Source organism: Anabrus simplex, chromosome 6, assembly GCF_040414725.1.
Source record: "Anabrus simplex isolate iqAnaSimp1 chromosome 6, ASM4041472v1, whole genome shotgun sequence".
Classification (NCBI taxonomy): domain Eukaryota; kingdom Metazoa; phylum Arthropoda; class Insecta; order Orthoptera; family Tettigoniidae; genus Anabrus; species Anabrus simplex.
Window position 1 is genome coordinate 74701438 of NC_090270.1, and position 19994 is coordinate 74721431.

Genomic DNA, 19994 nt, shown 5'->3' on the forward strand with positions numbered 1-19994 from the left:
AGTTGATGTGGAACTCACAATACACTGCAGAAATGGGGTATCTGTCCAGGTTGATGCCAGCCAGTGCATACCGGTGCCATTTCTGTACTATTATTTATAAATTTCTGTACATCGGTGAGTTGATGTGGAACCCAACAGGTCGCAATTTTCCTCATGTTAAGACATTCCGTCAATATGTGCCACACCATTTGATGACTGAGACCAACCTGTATGGACAATTCCCGGATGGTCTATGGAAATGAGACCACTCACTATATCAATCTGATATAGAGGAATGGACAGACAAGTAATAACCAAAAGAACTATCCTGTTTCGTACAGATTGAAAATGCATTTTTACTCCAAAATCAAACCTAGCAACTTTGATTTCCAATCATCCATAACACTTATATTCACATCCATAGATTCCCTGCAAACTTGATTCCAGACAGTATTGTGCCTCTTCTTGAAAATGAACAGCCATCCCAAAGACGCTTCAAACTCATAATTTCCAAGAGATGTGGCTACAGAAAGGGCTTCACTTTGAAACATTGGACTGGACATGAGCATGTTTTTCAACCGGCCAGAGGTGAACCACTTCCACACTACCTCGTTGATTTCTTTACCTTCACCTTCCTTTTCATGACCATTCCCTTGAATCCACTCATTCATTATTTTTAAGCATGTCATAAATTTGTGCTTTTCCACAATTGAAGTGGAACATTATTTGCCGTAATGAGAGTTTGTCCTTTTCCTTAGCTTCATTTATTATAACTATTTTGTTTAAGAACAAAATTGCATATGATTTAGCTATGATGTTCAGTTTGTCTTCATTTTTATGAATACTACGAATACAGTAGCCAACTGTTTGGCAGTACACCTGCTTCCTTTGTTAATGATCTATTCTGAAAATCTCATTAGAGTCATGGTCACCTTCCCTGTTCAGCTACTGGCCTTTCCCTCATAAAAATTCTTGAAGTGTCCCAGTGAAGAAATAGAATGGCAGAGCACTGATGGCAGGGATGTCCAAACACGTGTGTCAGTTTGTCCAAACAATGACGTTCATTGTACCAGCAACAGAAATGCACAAATATTGTACGTAAGACTACATCAGTTCTTAATATTTTCCACATTGTACAAGTAGGTTTTAAAGAATTATTTCATTATTTGTTTCTGTTTCCGTGTTGAGGTCTATGTTACATAAAAGTAAGACCATAATAATGCCGTAAACTTCGCCAGGACCAAGAAAAATTTCTGTAGTGTACAAGTTTCCTCTTTGAGCAAGTTTTACTTCATTATCTTTCTAAAGACAATTCTGCAAATCAGGTAGCAAATGTATCTACATTAGATTCAAAAGCAAGCTTGCATGTATTTTGCCAATATTGTATGCAACATATATTAATTACATTAATTTAAACAAATAAATTAAATAGTGCATAGTAAAATGTCATTAATCCAGCATTGTTCCATTGTATTTTATTTTTATTTCTAATCCCAGTCTATACTCCAGTTCCATTAACCTTTCCTACAAAGGTAAGTAGTTTTATGAGGCTTGAAGTCGTACATTTCAGCAAGTTTTCTACGATGCGCTTTATATCACACTAACGCAGATAGGTCGTATGGCGGTGAGGGGATAGGAAAGGACTACAAATGGAAAGCAGCCATGGCCTTAATTAACGTACAGCCCCAGCATTTGCCTGGTGTGAAAATGGGAAACCAAGGAAAATCATATTCAGAGCTGTCGAATGCAAGCTGACAGCTATGTGACCCAAACCCCGCAGCCACTCGCTTGGTAGGAAGTTTTCTGCAGTAGAGGAAGAACCGTTTATCCATCTAGAAGGGATACAGCAGTAAATGGCAGGTATACAACCAACCCAATGGACAACATTGAAGGAGGCAAAATGACCTTGATAATGTTGTGAGATGGACAGCAGGCAATGGTATGATGATAAACTGGGTTAAAAGTCACATTGTGAGTTTCACGAATAAGAAAAGTCCTTTCAGTTTTAACCCTATCCAGCCCAAATTTATTTTACACATGAAAAAGAAAACTCTTCAAAAACTGCTTCAAATTAATAGTTATGAATAAAGTTTCTGTGTAAAAATTCATACAATTTTAGGAAAAATAAAGAAATGAGAACAGTGATTCCAAATAGAATATCAAAGAGTTACTTAGGAAATTTAAAGAAAACATGAAAGTTAATGATTCCAATTGGAATCATAGGCCTGGAGAGGGTTAATTACTGGGTTGATGGGGTGAAAGTTCCTTATGGGAATCACTTAAGTACCTAGGTGTTAATATAAGGAAAGATCTTCATTGGGGTAATCACATAAAAGAGATTGTAAATAAAAGATACATCCCTCTGCACAAGGTTGTGAGGGTGTTTAGGGGTTGTAGTAAGGATGTAAAGGAAAGGGCATACAAGTCTGGTAAGACCCTAACTAGAGTATGGTTCCAGTGTATGGGACCCTCAGGATTACTTGATTCAAGAACTGGAAAATATCCAAACAAAAGCAGCTCGATTTATTCTGGGTGATTTCCGTCAAAAAAGTAGCATTACAAAAATGTTGCAAAGTTTGGGCTGGGAAGACTTGGGAGAAAGACAACAAGCTGTTAGATCAAGTGGTATGTCAAGTCAAAAATTGTCATGAATGTTTATTGATAACCACCTATTCAATACATTGTAAAGTTATTACATTAAGATTTATATCTTGTCATAATCATTTTAAAGGACATGTTTCGCCCATTATATGGGCTTCATCAGCCTTTATCTCGTACATTTTGGTCATTGATCAGGATCCTGATTTACCTTTTCCAATAATATTTATTATATAGATACTACTTTATACAAAGTTAAAAAGTCTTATTGTATGTTCTATTTGACAGTTTAATGATTTGCACAATAAAAAGCATCTAAGTGTGATTAAAAAACTTTCTAAGAACTAGTTGATTGTTAGGCCCTTAACACAAGAGCGTTTTTTGTCGTCGTTATCGACTGCAAAAATACGCATCTTCGTGGCCGGCTCGACCACTTGTGCAGTTCATTATGGCCAAGCCAGCGACAAAATGTGCTCCGGTCAGCTTCACCGCTGGGACAGTCGGCAAGTGGAACTTCGGTCATTCTCATTTATAATGGATTCTGTACTTCTTTCGCTCATGCGAAGAAGCAGAAAAAGAAGGAAAACGCGGACAATGTGGTTACATCCAATAGTCGAAGTCCGGCAACAGTTGGGGCAGTTTTATGCTTTATATCACCAACTCTCCAATTATCTGGATAAGTTTTCCCAGTTCTTCAGAATGTCAAAAACGTCTTTCGATGAACTACTACAGGAAACAGGGCCAATTATTTCATGGACAGATACTGTGATGAGGAAGGCTATATCGTCAGAAGAAAGACTCGCAATAACTTTAAGGTAAGCTTTTATTTACACATTATGTTACACTAAACTTAGTAATTACGATAAACTTTCATTTTCATTTTCTTATCACTCTAGAATAAGTCCGTAATTATCGACTCCTGACTCTCTTGGCTCATCACAGGACTGGGATAAGGTGAAGTGTCTGATGGTGAACAACTGGGCGATTGTGGCTCGATTGAGTGTGCGCTAAATGAGTCTGGGACTGTGCAAATCGTGTCGAAGGACGGGCATACGTTGCCATGTATTTCAGGGACTTGAGGTATTTGTGAATGAGTGGGGGGAAGAAATAAACCACGGTAGTCTTGAAGTTCGTTGCAATGGGGAAGTTTTGTGTGCACACGGGAGAACTCAGTCTTTAATACTTGCAATATTTTGCACTTAGCGTCTGATTTAAGATCACTTAATGATGACAAGCAGAAAAGTGTGTTTTCGTCTTGAGTGCTTGTACTTTCGTTGTTTCTTAACAAGCCTATCCTGAAGTATTTGTATTACTTCATCTTCTGGCTCTGCTTTTCTTTTGCCTGGCTTCTTACATTTTGTTTGCGAAATGTCTTCATGTCTTCGGTTGATGAAGCGGTTCAAGAAAGGAGAGTTGATTGAAATACAAGTATTTCTTCTTCTTGGATGCAGCTTGTCCTATCTGCACGTTCTTCATGCTTTTAACCTCTCGATTGTAAGAGTCTCTCAGGCTTTTCCATTTCCTTCGGAGGCCCGTAGCTGAGAATAATAAAACCAAGAACGTGGTGATTACTTGTGCAATACTTGATGGGTTCCTACATGTTAGTTTGATTTCCCTGTAAATATTACAATCTGCCACATTTCTCACAGGAGGAAGACGTGATTGGCATTAAGGCGGGACCCTACTTAGTTTTTTTATTTTGTGTAATTACCATCAGATTAATATGAAATTTTAGGAGTGTCCTGTTATAATATTTCAGAATATTACAAAACTTGGACCCGATTTAATGGTTAGTTTTAAAAGTATGGCAATTTTAGAGGAAGAGAAAATTGATTTTCAAAATATCCCAGGTGTAACAGTTTTACATTTTTATTTCAAAACCTTTCCGTTATGGTTATAAATGTTTGGTTAATAAACTGTAATATTATTTTGAACTCTGGTTAGTACTTCTATGATAAAAGGGCATTTCTTTAGTGTATGTATAAATCCTACACAAATGTTAAGTTTTCCATGATATGGCACATCATAATTCACAAAGTTACCAGCCATCCTCAAAGTGAATACTACAAATGATGAATACTATAAGACTGAATATGTGTGAGATATTTCAGATCTCTCTGATCAAACTTGTTGAACACTGAAGTAATACATTTAAGAAAAGGCCATTTCAGTTAGCTGACACATTTCAAATGAAGGTCCCTCCCTCAGTATTTGTCAGCACCATACAAATACCTTTTACTGGACTTTTTTCTCTCCTTTACTGAAGAAATGACTATCACTATGTACTCTGAAGTCTATCCTTTTTTTTTTTGCTAGGGGCTTTACGTCGCACCGACACAGATAGGTCTTATGGCGAAGATGGGATAGGAAAGGCCTAGGAGTTAGAAGGAAGCGGCCGTGGCCTTAATTAAGGTACAGCCCCAGCATTTGCCTGGTGTGAAAATGGGAAACCACGGAAAACCATTTTCAGGGCTGCCAATAGTGGGATTCGAACCTACTATCTCCCGGATGCAAGCTCACACCCGCGCGCCTCTACGCGCACGGCCAACTCGCCCGGTGAAGTCTATCCTAACAACTCTTCAATTTTTGGTCTGCTTTTGGCTCCCTTTAAAGAATACTGGGACTAAATTAAAGGGGGAAAAAAGTAAAAACATCGATTTTTGGTTTTCACAATATTAATACACCTTTAATTCCCGTGTATCAATTGCCAGTGTCTGAAGAAGGGTGTCAGTTGTGTTATAGGAGTTATAAAAGGTTTAAACAAGATGAAACTTAGTAAATTAATCAGAAAATTGCTTCTATCTCTGTTTCACGTCTTAAATCATTCAAAATGTTGTACGGGGACACGAATCTTACGATATTGTTTTGAAAATATGCATAAATAATTTTCATTGCCCCAACTATTAACATAAGGATCAAGTTTCAGATTGCTTTACTGGTGTATCTGCAAAATGTTAGTGAAATTAAAAGGTTAATATTTGATTTTCAGATTAAAACTTGGATAGCATAAAAATGTCTCAAAAGTTATTGATGCACTACCAAATGGGATCTGCAGGTTTCTTCTAATAAGTAAAATGCACTAAAATTTTACCAGGAATGTACAGTACCTTGACTGCTGACCTTAAAGATTTACGTATGAAATAAGACTAAAGTCACAATGCTCGTAGGGCTTATTATAACTATTTTTCACGTGAATAAAAATGTTCGACATTATGTCTCAATTTTATGTGAGTTTGAAACGGCTGTAAGGAAATTTAAGTAAAATAAATAATTTCTATAATAATTAAATACATTATTACTATTGTTATTATTATTATTATTAGCTTTATAATTCAAAATCTTTGATTTACTGTAATTCCAGGTACTTGGGGACTGGTTGCTCCTTTATGGACATCCATTTTGCCTTCAGATGTGGAGTTACAACAACTACACAAATTGTGAAGGAAACCTGCCAAGGCATCTAGAATGAACTTCAGAACAGGATAATTCCTACTCCCAACAAAGAAACATGGTTGAAAATTGCATCAGGTTTTGAAAAACGAGCCCATTTTCCTAATTGTCTTGACGACAAACACGTTCGTTCATTGTATTTCAATTATAAACATTTCTAACTATTTTAGCCGTATCCGATTCAAACTATGTTTATGTTGACATAGGACCCTATGGGAGGTCCTCTGACTCAACAGTTTTTTCCAACAGTTCACTACATCATAAAATGCAAAATAATGAACTTGATGTTCCCAACTCCAAACCACTTACAGAGAATGGAATAGCTTTACCATTTGTTTTCATCGGGGACGAGGGATTTGCCCTTTCAAGTAATTTGTTACGTCCGTATGCAAGGAAGAATCTATCCACTAAGAAGGAGGTCTTTAACTAGCGCTAGGAGAACCGTAGAATGCACTTTTGGGATTCTAGCCAATAAGTGGAGAGTGTTTCATAGGCCATTAAATGTATCAATTAGTTTTGCTGAGGATATTGTTAAGGCATGCTGTGTGTTACATAATTTCGTTAGGCTTTGTGATGGGTACAATTATGACGACACCCTCACTTGTGAAGGATTCCTAGACTTGAAAGACGGCCTCACTATTGGTGGAAGATCTGTGAACACTACACGGGAGGAATTTGCAAATTACTTTGTTTCTGCAGAAGGGCAAGTTGACGGGCAATGGAGAAGGATTTGGACACAATGCAGTTATCAGGAATGATTGGAATTAAGGTGGCACTGAGTTTATATGCCATGTATGTAAGAAGTTAACAATCATATTGTTACTAGCTTAAAGCCTGCTAAGCACATGTGGGAATATTTAAATATTTTGTAAATAAATATATGTAAATCTTACCTATTTCATTTTTCTCCTCTGTGCTTAGGGATGGTTTACATTGGTAGAGTAGCGAGGCGAGTAGAGTAGCCACGTTACTCTACTCTACCACTGTCTGGTAGAGTTGACACTTGTATCGTTCATACGGGAGTAGAGTCATACAGTAGAGTAGAGTAGTAGCACCATGTCAAGACGCAAGCACATCGTAACGAAGAGTTTCAAGACATTTGCAAACATATTAATGCAAGAGATTAGTGAAGCATTAGAAGAAGCAAATGAGGGAAGAAGGGAATGGGTAAAGGCTGGCTTAGGAGAGATACACTTGGGGCATCAACATTAATTCTGAGAGAACTTGCGACAGAGTATAAAGAAGAATACAGAAAGTGTACGAGATCGAAGCCTGATAACTTTCAGACACTGTTAGATGCTATAACACCGCAAATTCAAAGACACAACACAGTGACGAGAAATGCAATAACACCGAGATTTAAGCTTGAGGTGACTCTGAAGTCCGTGGCCAATGATAATAGCCATCAGTACACTGTAAATCACGCTGGGGTAGGCCTAATTTGTAGTAGCTTCTTTGCCATAAATACCCCCAATTACCGATCTATTTATATAATTCGTTTGTTCGTTGCTTGTACGGCCCAGGTGTAGAGATTAAGTTTCAAGACCTGACATTGTACTGTAAACAATAATTATTTTGGATATTCCAAACAAAATATCCAAATTATTCTATTTGTTGTGGACATTACTGTTACATTGCTTAAAATTAATGGCATTGTCAAGTGATACGAGGTAGAAGATCCCTATGTATGTTAATATGATTAAAGTACACAGTCCTGCATCATTGTCTAACTTAAACTTTGTTGATTAACTTAAACACGTCGAGACACATGATGAACACGCTGTGTAACACTGAAACTTGAAAAACCGTCATCTAAAGGGGCAATCCAGCTGACACTTGTTTATATTTGTTGTTGCATCTTCGAAACTATTATAGGTTTAGGTATTTTTTTAAATCCTTCTTCCATCGAAATGAGGGGGGTCTGTTCTCCATTATAGGACGATACACCTGCATTTGTTTGACCTCCAAAGGTGCACCTCCCCTTAATATCACTGAGCGATAATGTTACGTTGTGGCTTTTAATATTCTTCTTTCTTTATTAATCTGCTCACCCTCCAGGGTTGATTTTTCCCTCGGACTCGGTGAGGGATACAATCGGGGGATACAACTGGTGAGGATGACCAGTACCTCGCCCAGGCGGTGTCACCTGCTATGCTGAACAGGGGCCCTGGTAGGGGGTGTGAAGATTGGAAGGGATAGACAAGGAAGAGGCCGTGGCCTTAAGTTAGGTACCATCTCGGCATTTGCCTGGAGGAGAAGCGGGGAAACCACAGAAAACCACTTCCAGGATGGCTGAGGTGGGAATCGAACCCACCTCTACTGAGTGGACCCCGTTCCAGCCCTCGTACTACTTTTCAAATTTCGTGGCAGAGTTGGGAATCGAACCCGGGCCTCCGGGGGTGGGAGCTAAGCACACTAACCACACCACAGAGGCGGACGGCTTTCAGTATTACCTTGCAAATTATACTTTACTAAATCACTTAAGAGAGGGAGTGTAGATGTCGGCGGCACCACCTCCAGACTTCTTGGATTTACGAATTTTCGTCAGTTCTTGGTTGTAGGTACATCGTATTTAAAAAAAATTCTGTTTAAGTTCCATAAAACCAAAACCCTCTTTACCCATTTTCGTAGGTACATCGTATTTTAAAAAAATTCTGTTTAAGTTCCATAAAACCAAAACCCTCTTTACCCATTTTCGTAATCAAGTCCTCTTCCGCCGCCCGTCTCATATTTTAGTTTCGGTAAATAATGCTGTTTATGTTCCATAAACATTCTTTTTTTCACTGTCAGTTCTACAAATTTGCATGTTTCTTCTTCCGTACACTTCATTTTGCCACCAAATAAACGCACAAAAATGCTCAGTTTACTCAGCGGAATACCGTCAGTACACACATGGAATAGGCGAATGACGCGCCAACTGAAAAATCGAGTGTCCTCTGCCTTCTCCGCCAGCTCTCGGAGCTCGGTTCCGGTGGAGGGGGAAGGATAGTGGTAGAGTTACTTTACCACAGTGGAAACCCACTCTACTCTACTGCGTACTAGCTACTCTACTCTACTTGCTACTATCCCAGTCGTTTACATGATGCTAGTAGCTCTACTATCCACTCTACTCGCCTCACTACTCTACTCGTGTAAACCAGCCCTTAAGTCCTGGAAGTTACTGTCAAAGACTTCGCAGATCTTCTCCCATGCTCTGACCTTCTCAACTCGGTTGCTGTATGTATCACTATCGTAGTTCTATATAGCGGGTTCGGCTTGAATCTCGGCAATGAACATATCTGCATCGACTCCATCACGAGTAGTGCCAGCGGGAACTTGTCGCCCGTGTGTAAAGGAATGCGCTGCAGGGATCGGCTACAGCTGGCGACATGTGGGTCGTATGTGGTCGAGAAAACGCTCGTGTGTAAAGGGGAGGTATTCTTCCCATTGCATTGTATGGGAAGGGCAAAGCGGCGACAGCCGGCCACACATGAGCCACTTTTTGTGGCCAACAACGGCGACAGAAAAACGCTCGTATGTAAGGGCCCTTATGTCCGTATTTTCAATGTTGGTTCGAATGTCTATGGCTAAAACGGTGATCCTAGTTTATATATTAAAAGTTCTACTTGAACACGTTTGTGTTTTTTTTGACACGTTAAATGGAATCCGGTTGGAGATTTTTAAGAACTGGTTGAAGTCATAAAATATTGTTTTCTAGAATATGGGTGATCTTGTTCAAAGGTGATGAAGTTGAATTGACATTTTTTAACCACTCTGAGTTGAGGTATTGTTTTGAGTGTAAGATTGTTTAGCTATTTAGGTAGTGGCCTGTTGACATTGTTCTTATTATTATTGTAGCTTATGTAGTTTGGATCCAGCATTCTTCTCAATCCCGTTGCAAAAGTGAAGAATGGATTCTCGACTAGCGATGCTGGAAGTGTCTTAGCTTGAGAATGCGACTGCTGCCTCTTATGTTGATAATCGAAAGGGGACGCTCAGACTTGGAATTGAATGTTGCTTGAGTGTTGGCTCTGAATAACTGTGAAGTGTGTAGATAATGTCTGTAACGAGAGGAGGATAGAGAAATTAGACTTAGAATTGAAGAAGTTGCTGTGTGCCTATTAATTACCCCCTTGACTGTTATGGAGGTGGCTAGCTGCACTGGCAGTGCCGGATTGACTGATCTTTGTGCTTCTTGTTGTATTGGTGTGAGAGTAGGGGTGGGGGTTGCTTGACAACAACTATTACAACAACGTTCCCTTTTGACCAGCACGCTTACTTCAACAAGTCCAACAACAAAGAGCTACACCAATTCCAAACTTTTTATACAAATACCACATCAAAGATGATAGCCCAATGACGTCTACAAAAAACTTTAATAATGGCCAAAGGCATCCAATATTCACACTAGTACTATTTCAAAAAGAACCACGCCATATATTTCTTCAACTTTATACATACAAAAAGCAAAATCAGTACATATTAACTCCTGAACCAAGGTCTATTACCAGATGAAATTTTAATGTTCAACATTGTTCAAGTTTTTAACAACATGCCATTTGATAATTAATTGGAATGTGCGTTCTGATTTTTTAACCATATTGTAACAACTTTTATTATTACGAATTAACCACCTTATCGTTATTTATGAGTTTCATGTCCGTATTGACTGATTACATGTATATGGATAAGAAAGAAATTCCACCTTATCAATACTGTTTATTGTAAATATAGACTTACCGGCTTCGACCCTATTTGGCCATCATCAGCTGACAAACATAGTATTACGTCTATTGGCATTAGTTTGTGTTACTTATTTAAAAAGATGTCATCCATTAGCACATCCAGATATCTAATGGGGATATGACTTGGATATTATCGTCATTTCATTTGTGAATCCGTAAAAGTAAAACTTATCAACCACCTTATGTCATAATTTTTCAAATAATAGTTATGTTTTTCGACTCGGCTATTGCTACAATTATTGTTAATCCAATAATATACTTCATCTTATATTTTAATCGTTCTATAATGGCCCCTCGTCCATTTTACAAAACATAGTTCTATATCAATAGTATTTCGTAAGTTAACTCCAATCACGTACCTGATTTATTCTTAAGGTGAAACTATGGCTGATGATGCCTACAAGAGAGGCGAAACATGTACCATCTAATTTAATAATTTGTTATGTTGACAATTTGATAAGGACATAAGATTTTATTGTAATGAATAGGTGGGTAAACAATAAAAACATACCAGTTTTATTTAATACATGTACCACTTAGTCGAACAGCTCATCTTCCCAGTCCGAACTTTACAACATTTTTGTGACACTTCTCTTTTGTCAGAAATCACCCAGAAAAAAAACTGTGCTGCTTTCCATTGGATCTTGTCCAGTTCTCGAATCAAGTAATTCTGGTGTGGATCCTATACTCTGCAACCATGCTTCAACTGGGGTCATACGAATGGCTTATATGCCCTCTCCTTTACATCCTTACTTCAACCCCTATATACCCTCATAAGCTTATGAAGAAATCTTTAATCTTTGTTAACATCCTCATTAAGATGATGGGCAGCAGTAAACAACCAGATTCCCCAAGTGGACGTATGGCTTTGGGCGGATGTGCCCCTTTAGCTGAGGTGACAGCCTCCGCAGTAGAGGAAATGACATAAGGCTGTTCGGCCCAATGGCAAAATGAACAGGGGAGGAATGTTCACTATTCCGTTCTCAGTGGAGATGTTGGAGGTCACGCCGGACGGATGGTTATGAAGGCACATCCACACCTGCCAACTTTCCCGATTTAGGCGGGAGACTCCCGATTTTCGACAGTATTTCCCGCATCCCGATTATTCTATTATTTCTCCTGATTTTAGCTTATTTTTTGTGAACTTCAAACATTTGTTTTCATATCCCGCCATTTCAGCTTTTTACGCTGGTCGGAAGTCCTTCGCACATTGGCCACTTTCAAATGAAATATTGACGTTTATTAATACTAGAAATGCACGCGAATGTGCAATGTTTATTGAAACCTGTATATCGCAACGCGTATATCAATTGTCAATCTCTCGTTCTCGCGTGCTACTGTATGTTCGTGTTCGTTCACATCAGTCTATTCTAGAGACTAGTCGCTAGATTTGGAGTTTTTAAGTAATTTAGTGACAGAATTTCAAAGATAGCGACTAGTGAATTTTCTAGAGATTTTAGGAGCTATTTGAAAACAATTCTGGCGAATTAAAACTTATTACTTGATAAAAATAGCATTGCGCTTCGCATAATCACGCGGGCATGGTATGCAATATATTAATCTATGCATTTGCTAAGTAATGGCATATAAGTGCATGGCTGATTCACACTGTGAGGCACGAGTTCATACTATTTTCGGAAGGCTTATCAGAGACCGATCATCTCACTCACATACTTCCTGTGGGGGAACAGAGATGTGTAATTTTTAGCCTGGTAGCCTCGTATAGCAACAGTCGTGTTTGGAGACAATAAGTGGTATAATATACCAATAGTACTCCTGTATTGGGCAAGACACGTAGAATAAGCAGTTTTGACCAATTGTATTTCCTGATTTTCAGATCAAATTCTCCCGATTTTTGGTTTTGTAAAGTTGGCAATATGCACATCTCATTTTGTATGTGCTGCAGTTGTTAGCTCCCAGATCATAGTGTGTGGGTGTTTACCTGGCAAGTTGGAATACACTTTAAACAAATTCATGTCAGTGACACTTTTTCTTGCATATCTTCCCTCATTCTTTGAAGTCCAATAGCAATGGGATAAAGACGGTAGGAGCAAGTTTCAGATGAAACCGGGAGCTTCTAATCTGTACTTGCCCGTTGGCAGCAGATGTGTAATACCGGTAGTTGTTTTTCCAAGACCTGCGATTACTCAAATATTCAGTTCTGCATCTGTGTCTGGGAAGGCCTATGTGGGAGTACTGCTATGTATCCTACATAGGAAAGGTGGGCTAAACATTTGTAATTAAAATACTAAAATTCATCCACTGAGAATTTAAAAAGTGATAAAGCATGAATATGAATTTTAAATAATCAGTACAGTAGATCTAATTCGCAATGCCTTATATCCTTATAAAATGATATAAAATACATTGAATAGAATAAGGCATTGCCTTTGAAGTAATATCATATATATCATTCAAATTATAACACATTAAATACACGACGACTACCTAAAACAGAGTCAATAGAATAAAACTTAGTTAACAATAAAATAAAACTTAAAGAGGGTCTGTACCTAATATTTTTCTAATATGAGTGGAGGGGGTATTCCGATGTATCTGCCAAGTTTGAATCCAACTGGAGTATCGCAGTTGGTGACATTCCCTTGCAAGTCCTACTGTGCTTGGAAGTGTGCACCTATAGAAAGCTATACCTTAATATGTTCATTTCAAATTTCCAATTACTTATTATCGTAGTAATTACGACTGTCTATTCTGGGTAAGATATTCAGAAGGCATATCATATTCATTTGAAATTTCCAATTACTTTTCACATAATAATTCCAACTGTCGAAAACAGGCTTACGTACTAGTAATATATAAGGACTGATGAAGAAAGGAACGAAAAAATGTTTTCACAGATCTAGGTACTACTACTGAACTACTATTCTGGTCTCCATTTCAGCAGCAGTAGATGACAGTCTCAATCACTCGAATAAAAAAAAATCATTCAAGAATATTTGGTATTTTGCTTCCTATTGTCCATGCAGATGGTCATGGGTAACATTCATTCTGTAGTCATATCCAGAAGTGTGCAGTAATGACTCCTGATTTCATGGCAGGCAACAGAAAGTTGCAAACATACTATACAACTCTGTTACAAAGAATATTAAATTCATAAATTTAGGAAAGGGAAGCAAAAATGAATAAAAGACATCATTTAATAAATTCACATGTTTCACCAATTTTAATCGTATTTGTCAAATTCATTATTCATTCCTATGTACATTAATAATAAGAATGATAATTCATACCACATTCTACTTTAGTCCTCCATGATGTAAAAAAATGATTCTTTATCAACCACAAAATATGGAAGAAGGTAAACAAAGAAATCTTTGTTTAAAATTCAATCTCACCCATACATTGTGAAGATTATATACATATTTATTTTTGCTCATCACAACTAATTCCGTGGTACATTCATCGGACATTTTTGTCTTTTAAATTGTATCCATTCATTCACACTTTGTTCTTACCACTACATCAAACAATCAATCACACAAAGCAACACAGCTTTGTCAACATTGAGAGACGAAAATAATTCATACAAAAGTAACAAAAACTCATTTACACCAAATAATCAAAACGAAACACTGAAATGAGCAGTGAGATCGGTTTCCAAACCTTAGAAGGTTACAATGCAAAGCAATTACTTGTATACTACACTCATTTGTACATTTCATTCATTCCTACTGATCCACAACACACTTATGTTTTAACTTCTTTCTTGTCATACACAAAGATGCTCAACCACTCTTGAAGCATGCAGATTTTCATATTTATGTATATATATTTATATATATGCATATAAAAAGTGGAGGAAACAACAGTTTGACAAAACCCACCATCTTTTGTTATCCTTTACGAAATCTCATTCACAAAGCTAATTTATAATTACCACAACTCATTACAATTCCACGCTGTACAATTAAGACCAAGAGTTACCAGATTCTGTAAATTCTCAAACTATGTAAAATTACAGATCCAGTCAGGAAACTAAGTATTTAAATGTTTATAATTTATTACAAACCTTGAAGAAGGACAAATACACACTAGCAAGTACCTAATACAGTGCAATTACCAGCACAAGATAAACTTCGTATTTTTAAAGAGATACATTAAAACACAATAAGACAAAATCGGTATGTTTTTGAACAACTATGCACAATGAAAGTCAGTTCACCGAATTTGGTAACTCTGGATTGGCTGATGTCTCATATGTAACGACAAATATTTCCAAGAAGCCTTTTAACTGTTCTCCAATGTACATTTGTTCATCCTTAATGCAACACATTTCTTCTTTAAAATATCTATTACTTCACATATAGAAATAACCAACGGGACATTACGAACCAATATATGTCAAGGCTATGCAGACTTTCACAATCTAACAGGACAAAATCAACTTTGAAGTAAGCTGTATGGATCTGAATAATTTAAAATCAATTCAAATATACAACAACACAGACTTAACTTCAACTACAAATATTTACAAACATAATAACAACAAGTAAGCACAGCCTTAATAATATTAGAGGATTACACCAACTGACTACAGTGATATGAATACAGGTAGCTTCACTCCTAGCTGATTTTCATGGGATGTATTCCTCTCACTAACTAGTGGCCAGCAACACCCATCCAACTGAAATAAAATCCACAATAACCAATTACCATGAAACTTAATAGGACTAGAGATCGCAAAACTCGTATCACAACAAAGCAGGCAAAGTTACTCCTACCCATGGGTTCAAAATAATGTCTGATTCCTCTGAAATAACCCTGAGTCAGATGGAGAAGCAACGAGGTATTGTAAAAGCTCATGTCAAAAAATGTACTGAAATTGAAATAACACTCAGTCTTAATTTTGTACATCAAGTGCCATCCCACATAACCTCACACATTTGTTTCAGCAAAAAACCAGTTTCCTACCTCTTCAGGTCATAGAACATGAACTGTCTGCTTACACTTTATTAGAATTATTTAAAAATATTTTTTTGGTGGGGGAGGTTTGTTTGAAAAACAGGAGGATGAGAAAGTGTTAGTTACAAGTCAGCTCAAAAGGTCATTTAGGGGATTTATTGAAATTTACTGGAAGTACATAGCCATGATAAAATAATTGATGTCTGTCCTAATAGGTTTCAATACAATGATCCTGGCTTTGTCACAAGAGAAGGATCCAAAACAAATAGAATACTTTAAAAAAAAAAAAATACTGCATGTTAAATCAAGGTATATTTTAGAACACTGCTTTGATATGTAGTACGTCCAGCCCTTGTCACAACTTCCTAAAACAGTCAGATGGGATTGACAAATATTTGTGTAATAGAATCCAAAAGAGTCTACCAGAACGAACAAGTTGGAAGTGATTCAACTGAGTTAACCTGAACTCTTTAGCTACAAAACCATCATTAGCTACAAAACCATCTATGATTTTACACCTGGCCCCAACCAGAATACATCATCCCAATAAAATAACAGGAATGCACATTTCCTCAATATCAATAAATCCCATTAGATGGACCTATGGGCTTTTGCTCAAGTCAGCAATCATATCCAGAAAAGGAACTGAAAGAGAAGTACTACTACTACTTCAAAGTAGTAGTTAGTTTCATAATAATAAATTCTTTATTATTTGTCCTATCCTTGACACAGTTCTAACCCCAGTGCATACTGTAAGGAGTAAAATGAGGACAATACATGTTAGAATATAATACTCCTTCAAATAACGATAATATAGACTACTAAAGATTCTTACAGTGATCATAGTTTATAAACAACATTTCTTTCATGAATAAATCTGTATGGCAAGATAACTGAACACTACAAAAGACTCACATAACAATTTTCATTAGAAGCAATAATTTAAATAAAGCAGATTTTAAAAAAAGGGCTAGTTTATTTAATACTACCAGGGAACTTACCTTAAATTCTTCACTTTTCTCTGACGTTTTTTCCTCTTAATATATTGATAGTGCATAAACAAAAAACCATTCATTACTTTATCACTCAAGATATGGCGCAGTTGGTCCCAATAGGCACTGATTATAATGCTGGTGTTTTATCAGGTTTTATAGTTATTAACCTTGCAAGTGCCAAGTACACTATCCTCAATGCTGGAGCCTTTTGCAATGCTTTGCAAATATATTTTCTAAAATTCACACGAATACTTCAAAAATTAGAATTATATCATGTTTTAAATATTTTTTTTAAAACTCAGAAACCACTGTGCTATGTTCCTAGATAGAAATTAAAGAGTTATCTTCCATATCAGGTGTGATACAACTGATAATGTCCTTTTTTTAAGCCACCAAATCGTTTTTCAGAATTTCATGTTTTGCACTAAAGATAAGGTTATGTACTGGATTATATACAAACCGTGAAAAATTTCAGTGATTCGAAAATGTTTACTCAGACATGAGCAGAGCCAGAAGTTACACACCGCGAGCAATTCTCATGACCACTGATCACTAGTCAAGAGTCTATTTTTCCTTCCAAGCCTCATAGGCCTCCATAAATGCTGCAATTTATGAAAGCATTCTCAGTAGACCCTTTCCAAGGGTTAATTAAGGTACAGTCCCAGCATTTTCCTGGTGTGAAAATAGGAAGCCACAGACTACTACAATATTACTGTCACCTTGTGTGTGACACAAAAGAAAGGCTGACCTTCCAGGTTAACCACCTCTCCCACAGCTCACTTCCCATTACAGTTATAGGAAGTATGAAAGACCTAAACCTTCAGCTTTCATGTCATATTCAATATGAACGAATTACTGAAAGATTAATGGCACATTAAAACATGTTAATACCTACACAATACATTGCTCTGGCGACACACGCATTCTAATAACACAACGCGTCGCAAGTCCAACGTTTGGCACTAACAGAGTTAATAAGTAAATTAAAGTAACTAGATATGGAGAAATATTTTTGTTTTGGTAAATGCAATTGTGCATTACATAAAAAAAATATGAGTCAAGATTGTGGCTAGTCCAACAGAATAATAACGTTCATGTTATGCAAGCATAGGAATTAAAAAGGAACAAATTTGAAGATGATGAGACTATTGCCTACAAAAATCAAATAACTCGGACAGAAAGGGTCTAATATATAAATACACAGTCTGAAAAAAAAAAAAAAGTGAAAATTATGCTCTTTTATCATCCTTAGAACAGAGTGAAATATTGTATTTTCTTCATGCCTAGGAAAGAAAGTATATACAAAGAAAATTGGTCATCTCATCTAGGTATGATCTTCTACTTGCTCACTGGCATGAAATTCTTTATGTTGTTTAATGTTTATACACTTATTAAACTCAGCAAAGGAAAAAAAAAAATCATATCTACATCTTTACTTGATAAAATAAAGTTGCAGAAACCTGAAAAATGCAGACTGAAAACTATGATCCCAATGGCACCACATACTAGCTATAGAGCATTCGTAAATGACCACTGTGCTTACATTGGGATTGGCAACCTTGAGCACAAGAGGTGCGATTCTAACTAGCAGTGTCACACAGGCTGTGGTCAAAATAAATGCTAGTGATACTGTGAAAGGAGGGAATACGAACTTCCTCACCATCTGCTAAAATAACCCTCTCTCTCATCTGCTATTTCCTTAATACTATACAACTCTGCATGTATTTTTTTCTCCTACAAATCTTAAGGTAGGCTGTACTCTCCCAAAGGCACTTCGAGTATCAGAAAACGGATCTCCAAACATTCAAGTATACCATAGGAAGAGAAAGTGTGATAAGCCTGTGAAGGTTCCATGTATTCGTCTATCCTGCTACAGTCACAACAATGGCCAAGCGAAAAAGTGTGGTGAGGCAATAGTTTTAAGATCCTTAGCTTTCTTTAATCAATGCAGAATAGGTGTGTTACAAGTTTCTTTTTAAATATTTATTTTGTGTGATTTTCATTCATGTGCAAGTACATGTACAACAACATGCTCACTAGCGGCTTTTTTGCAGGGAGGGAGTTTGTATATAATGTGATAGGATACTGTCTTTTTCCAACTGTAGATAAGGCTGTCTTAGAGAAGTGATTTATATAATATCCATTTTTCTGAAGAAGCAATGGTGAAACTGGATGTTTATGATGCAGGAAAGCAGTCTATTTTGATCACACCTTCTGAAATGACAAATACAGCCTGATAAAACTGATCACAGAAGGCAAGAGAGAAACAAAAAATAAGAATAATTACTACACGGTGGTAGCCAACTTTCTTTGAGGAGACATCAGAAGTAGTAGTAGTAGTAGTAGTAGTAGTAGTAGTAGTAGTAGTAGTAGTAGTAGTAGTTTCACATGAACTCAATGTCTGCTTTGTGTTTAATTATATATAACCAAGATCCATAACCTGACCCAGAAGACTGGAAATGGGAAATAAAGAAGAATAAGAAGATCCATATGTTGTTAAGTCAAATTATCATCCATGGTATACAGTAATATAATGGGAGAATTAAAACTTTTATAATAATGTCATTGGCTTTTTGCACCACTAACTACTATTTTATGATTTTTGGAGATGACGAGTGCTGGAATTTAGTCCCGCAGTTCTTTTATGTGCCAGTAAATCTACCAACACGGGGCTGATGAATTTGAGCACCTTCAATTACCACCGAACTGAGCCAAGATCGAACCTGCCAAGTTAGGGTCAGAAGGCCAGCGCCTCAACCGTCTGAGCCATTCAGCCCGGCAATTAAAACATTGCATATTCTGTAAACTATAGGGTAGCTGAAAATATGCTGGCAAGTTTCATTTGTTATATTGGTTAATGACAAAAATTTACAAAAATTAATCTTATCCTGAAGGAATGTACAAGAGGAGCAACTTCTTGCTTTGAAGCCTTTTTTCTCCTCACCCTTCACTTATTATTTATAAGGCTGAAAGATATTTCTGCCCTCACTCTGGGGTGGCAATTTTATCTTTCAATCCACAAGTAAGCAATCCCTTAAATTTTATGTAGAATGCAAACCAGGGGGACGGGACTTTCAATTTCAAAGACCCCCCCCCATGTTTTGGCTAGGATTTGAGCCAAGGCTGCCTAGAGAGAAGTTTGTGACATTATCACTCAGGGATAAACCCTCCCCCCCCCCCCCACTCTCTCTCTCTCTCTCGCTCTTTCAGTGTGCTGGAATTGGGAATATAAACAATCTCATCTTGTAACTGAAGACACAAGGCGAGTTGTCCCCATCATTAGACAGAAAGTATAATTTACTTCAGTGCTTTGAAGATGATAATC

General features: G+C 37.0%; 1 protein-coding gene across 1 annotated transcript in view; it reads right to left on the reverse strand.

Annotated features, from left to right (window-relative positions):
- Positions 1-13909: 13909 nt before the first annotated feature.
- LOC136876141 (casein kinase I) overlaps positions 13910-19994 on the reverse strand; it is a 120468-nt gene continuing 114383 nt past the window's right edge. Inside the window, exon 9 of the mRNA XM_067149847.2 lies at positions 13910-15396. Coding sequence (XP_067005948.1) covers positions 15372-15396 — 25 coding nt within the window. The 3' untranslated portion in view covers positions 13910-15371. The remainder of the gene's footprint in view (positions 15397-19994) is intronic.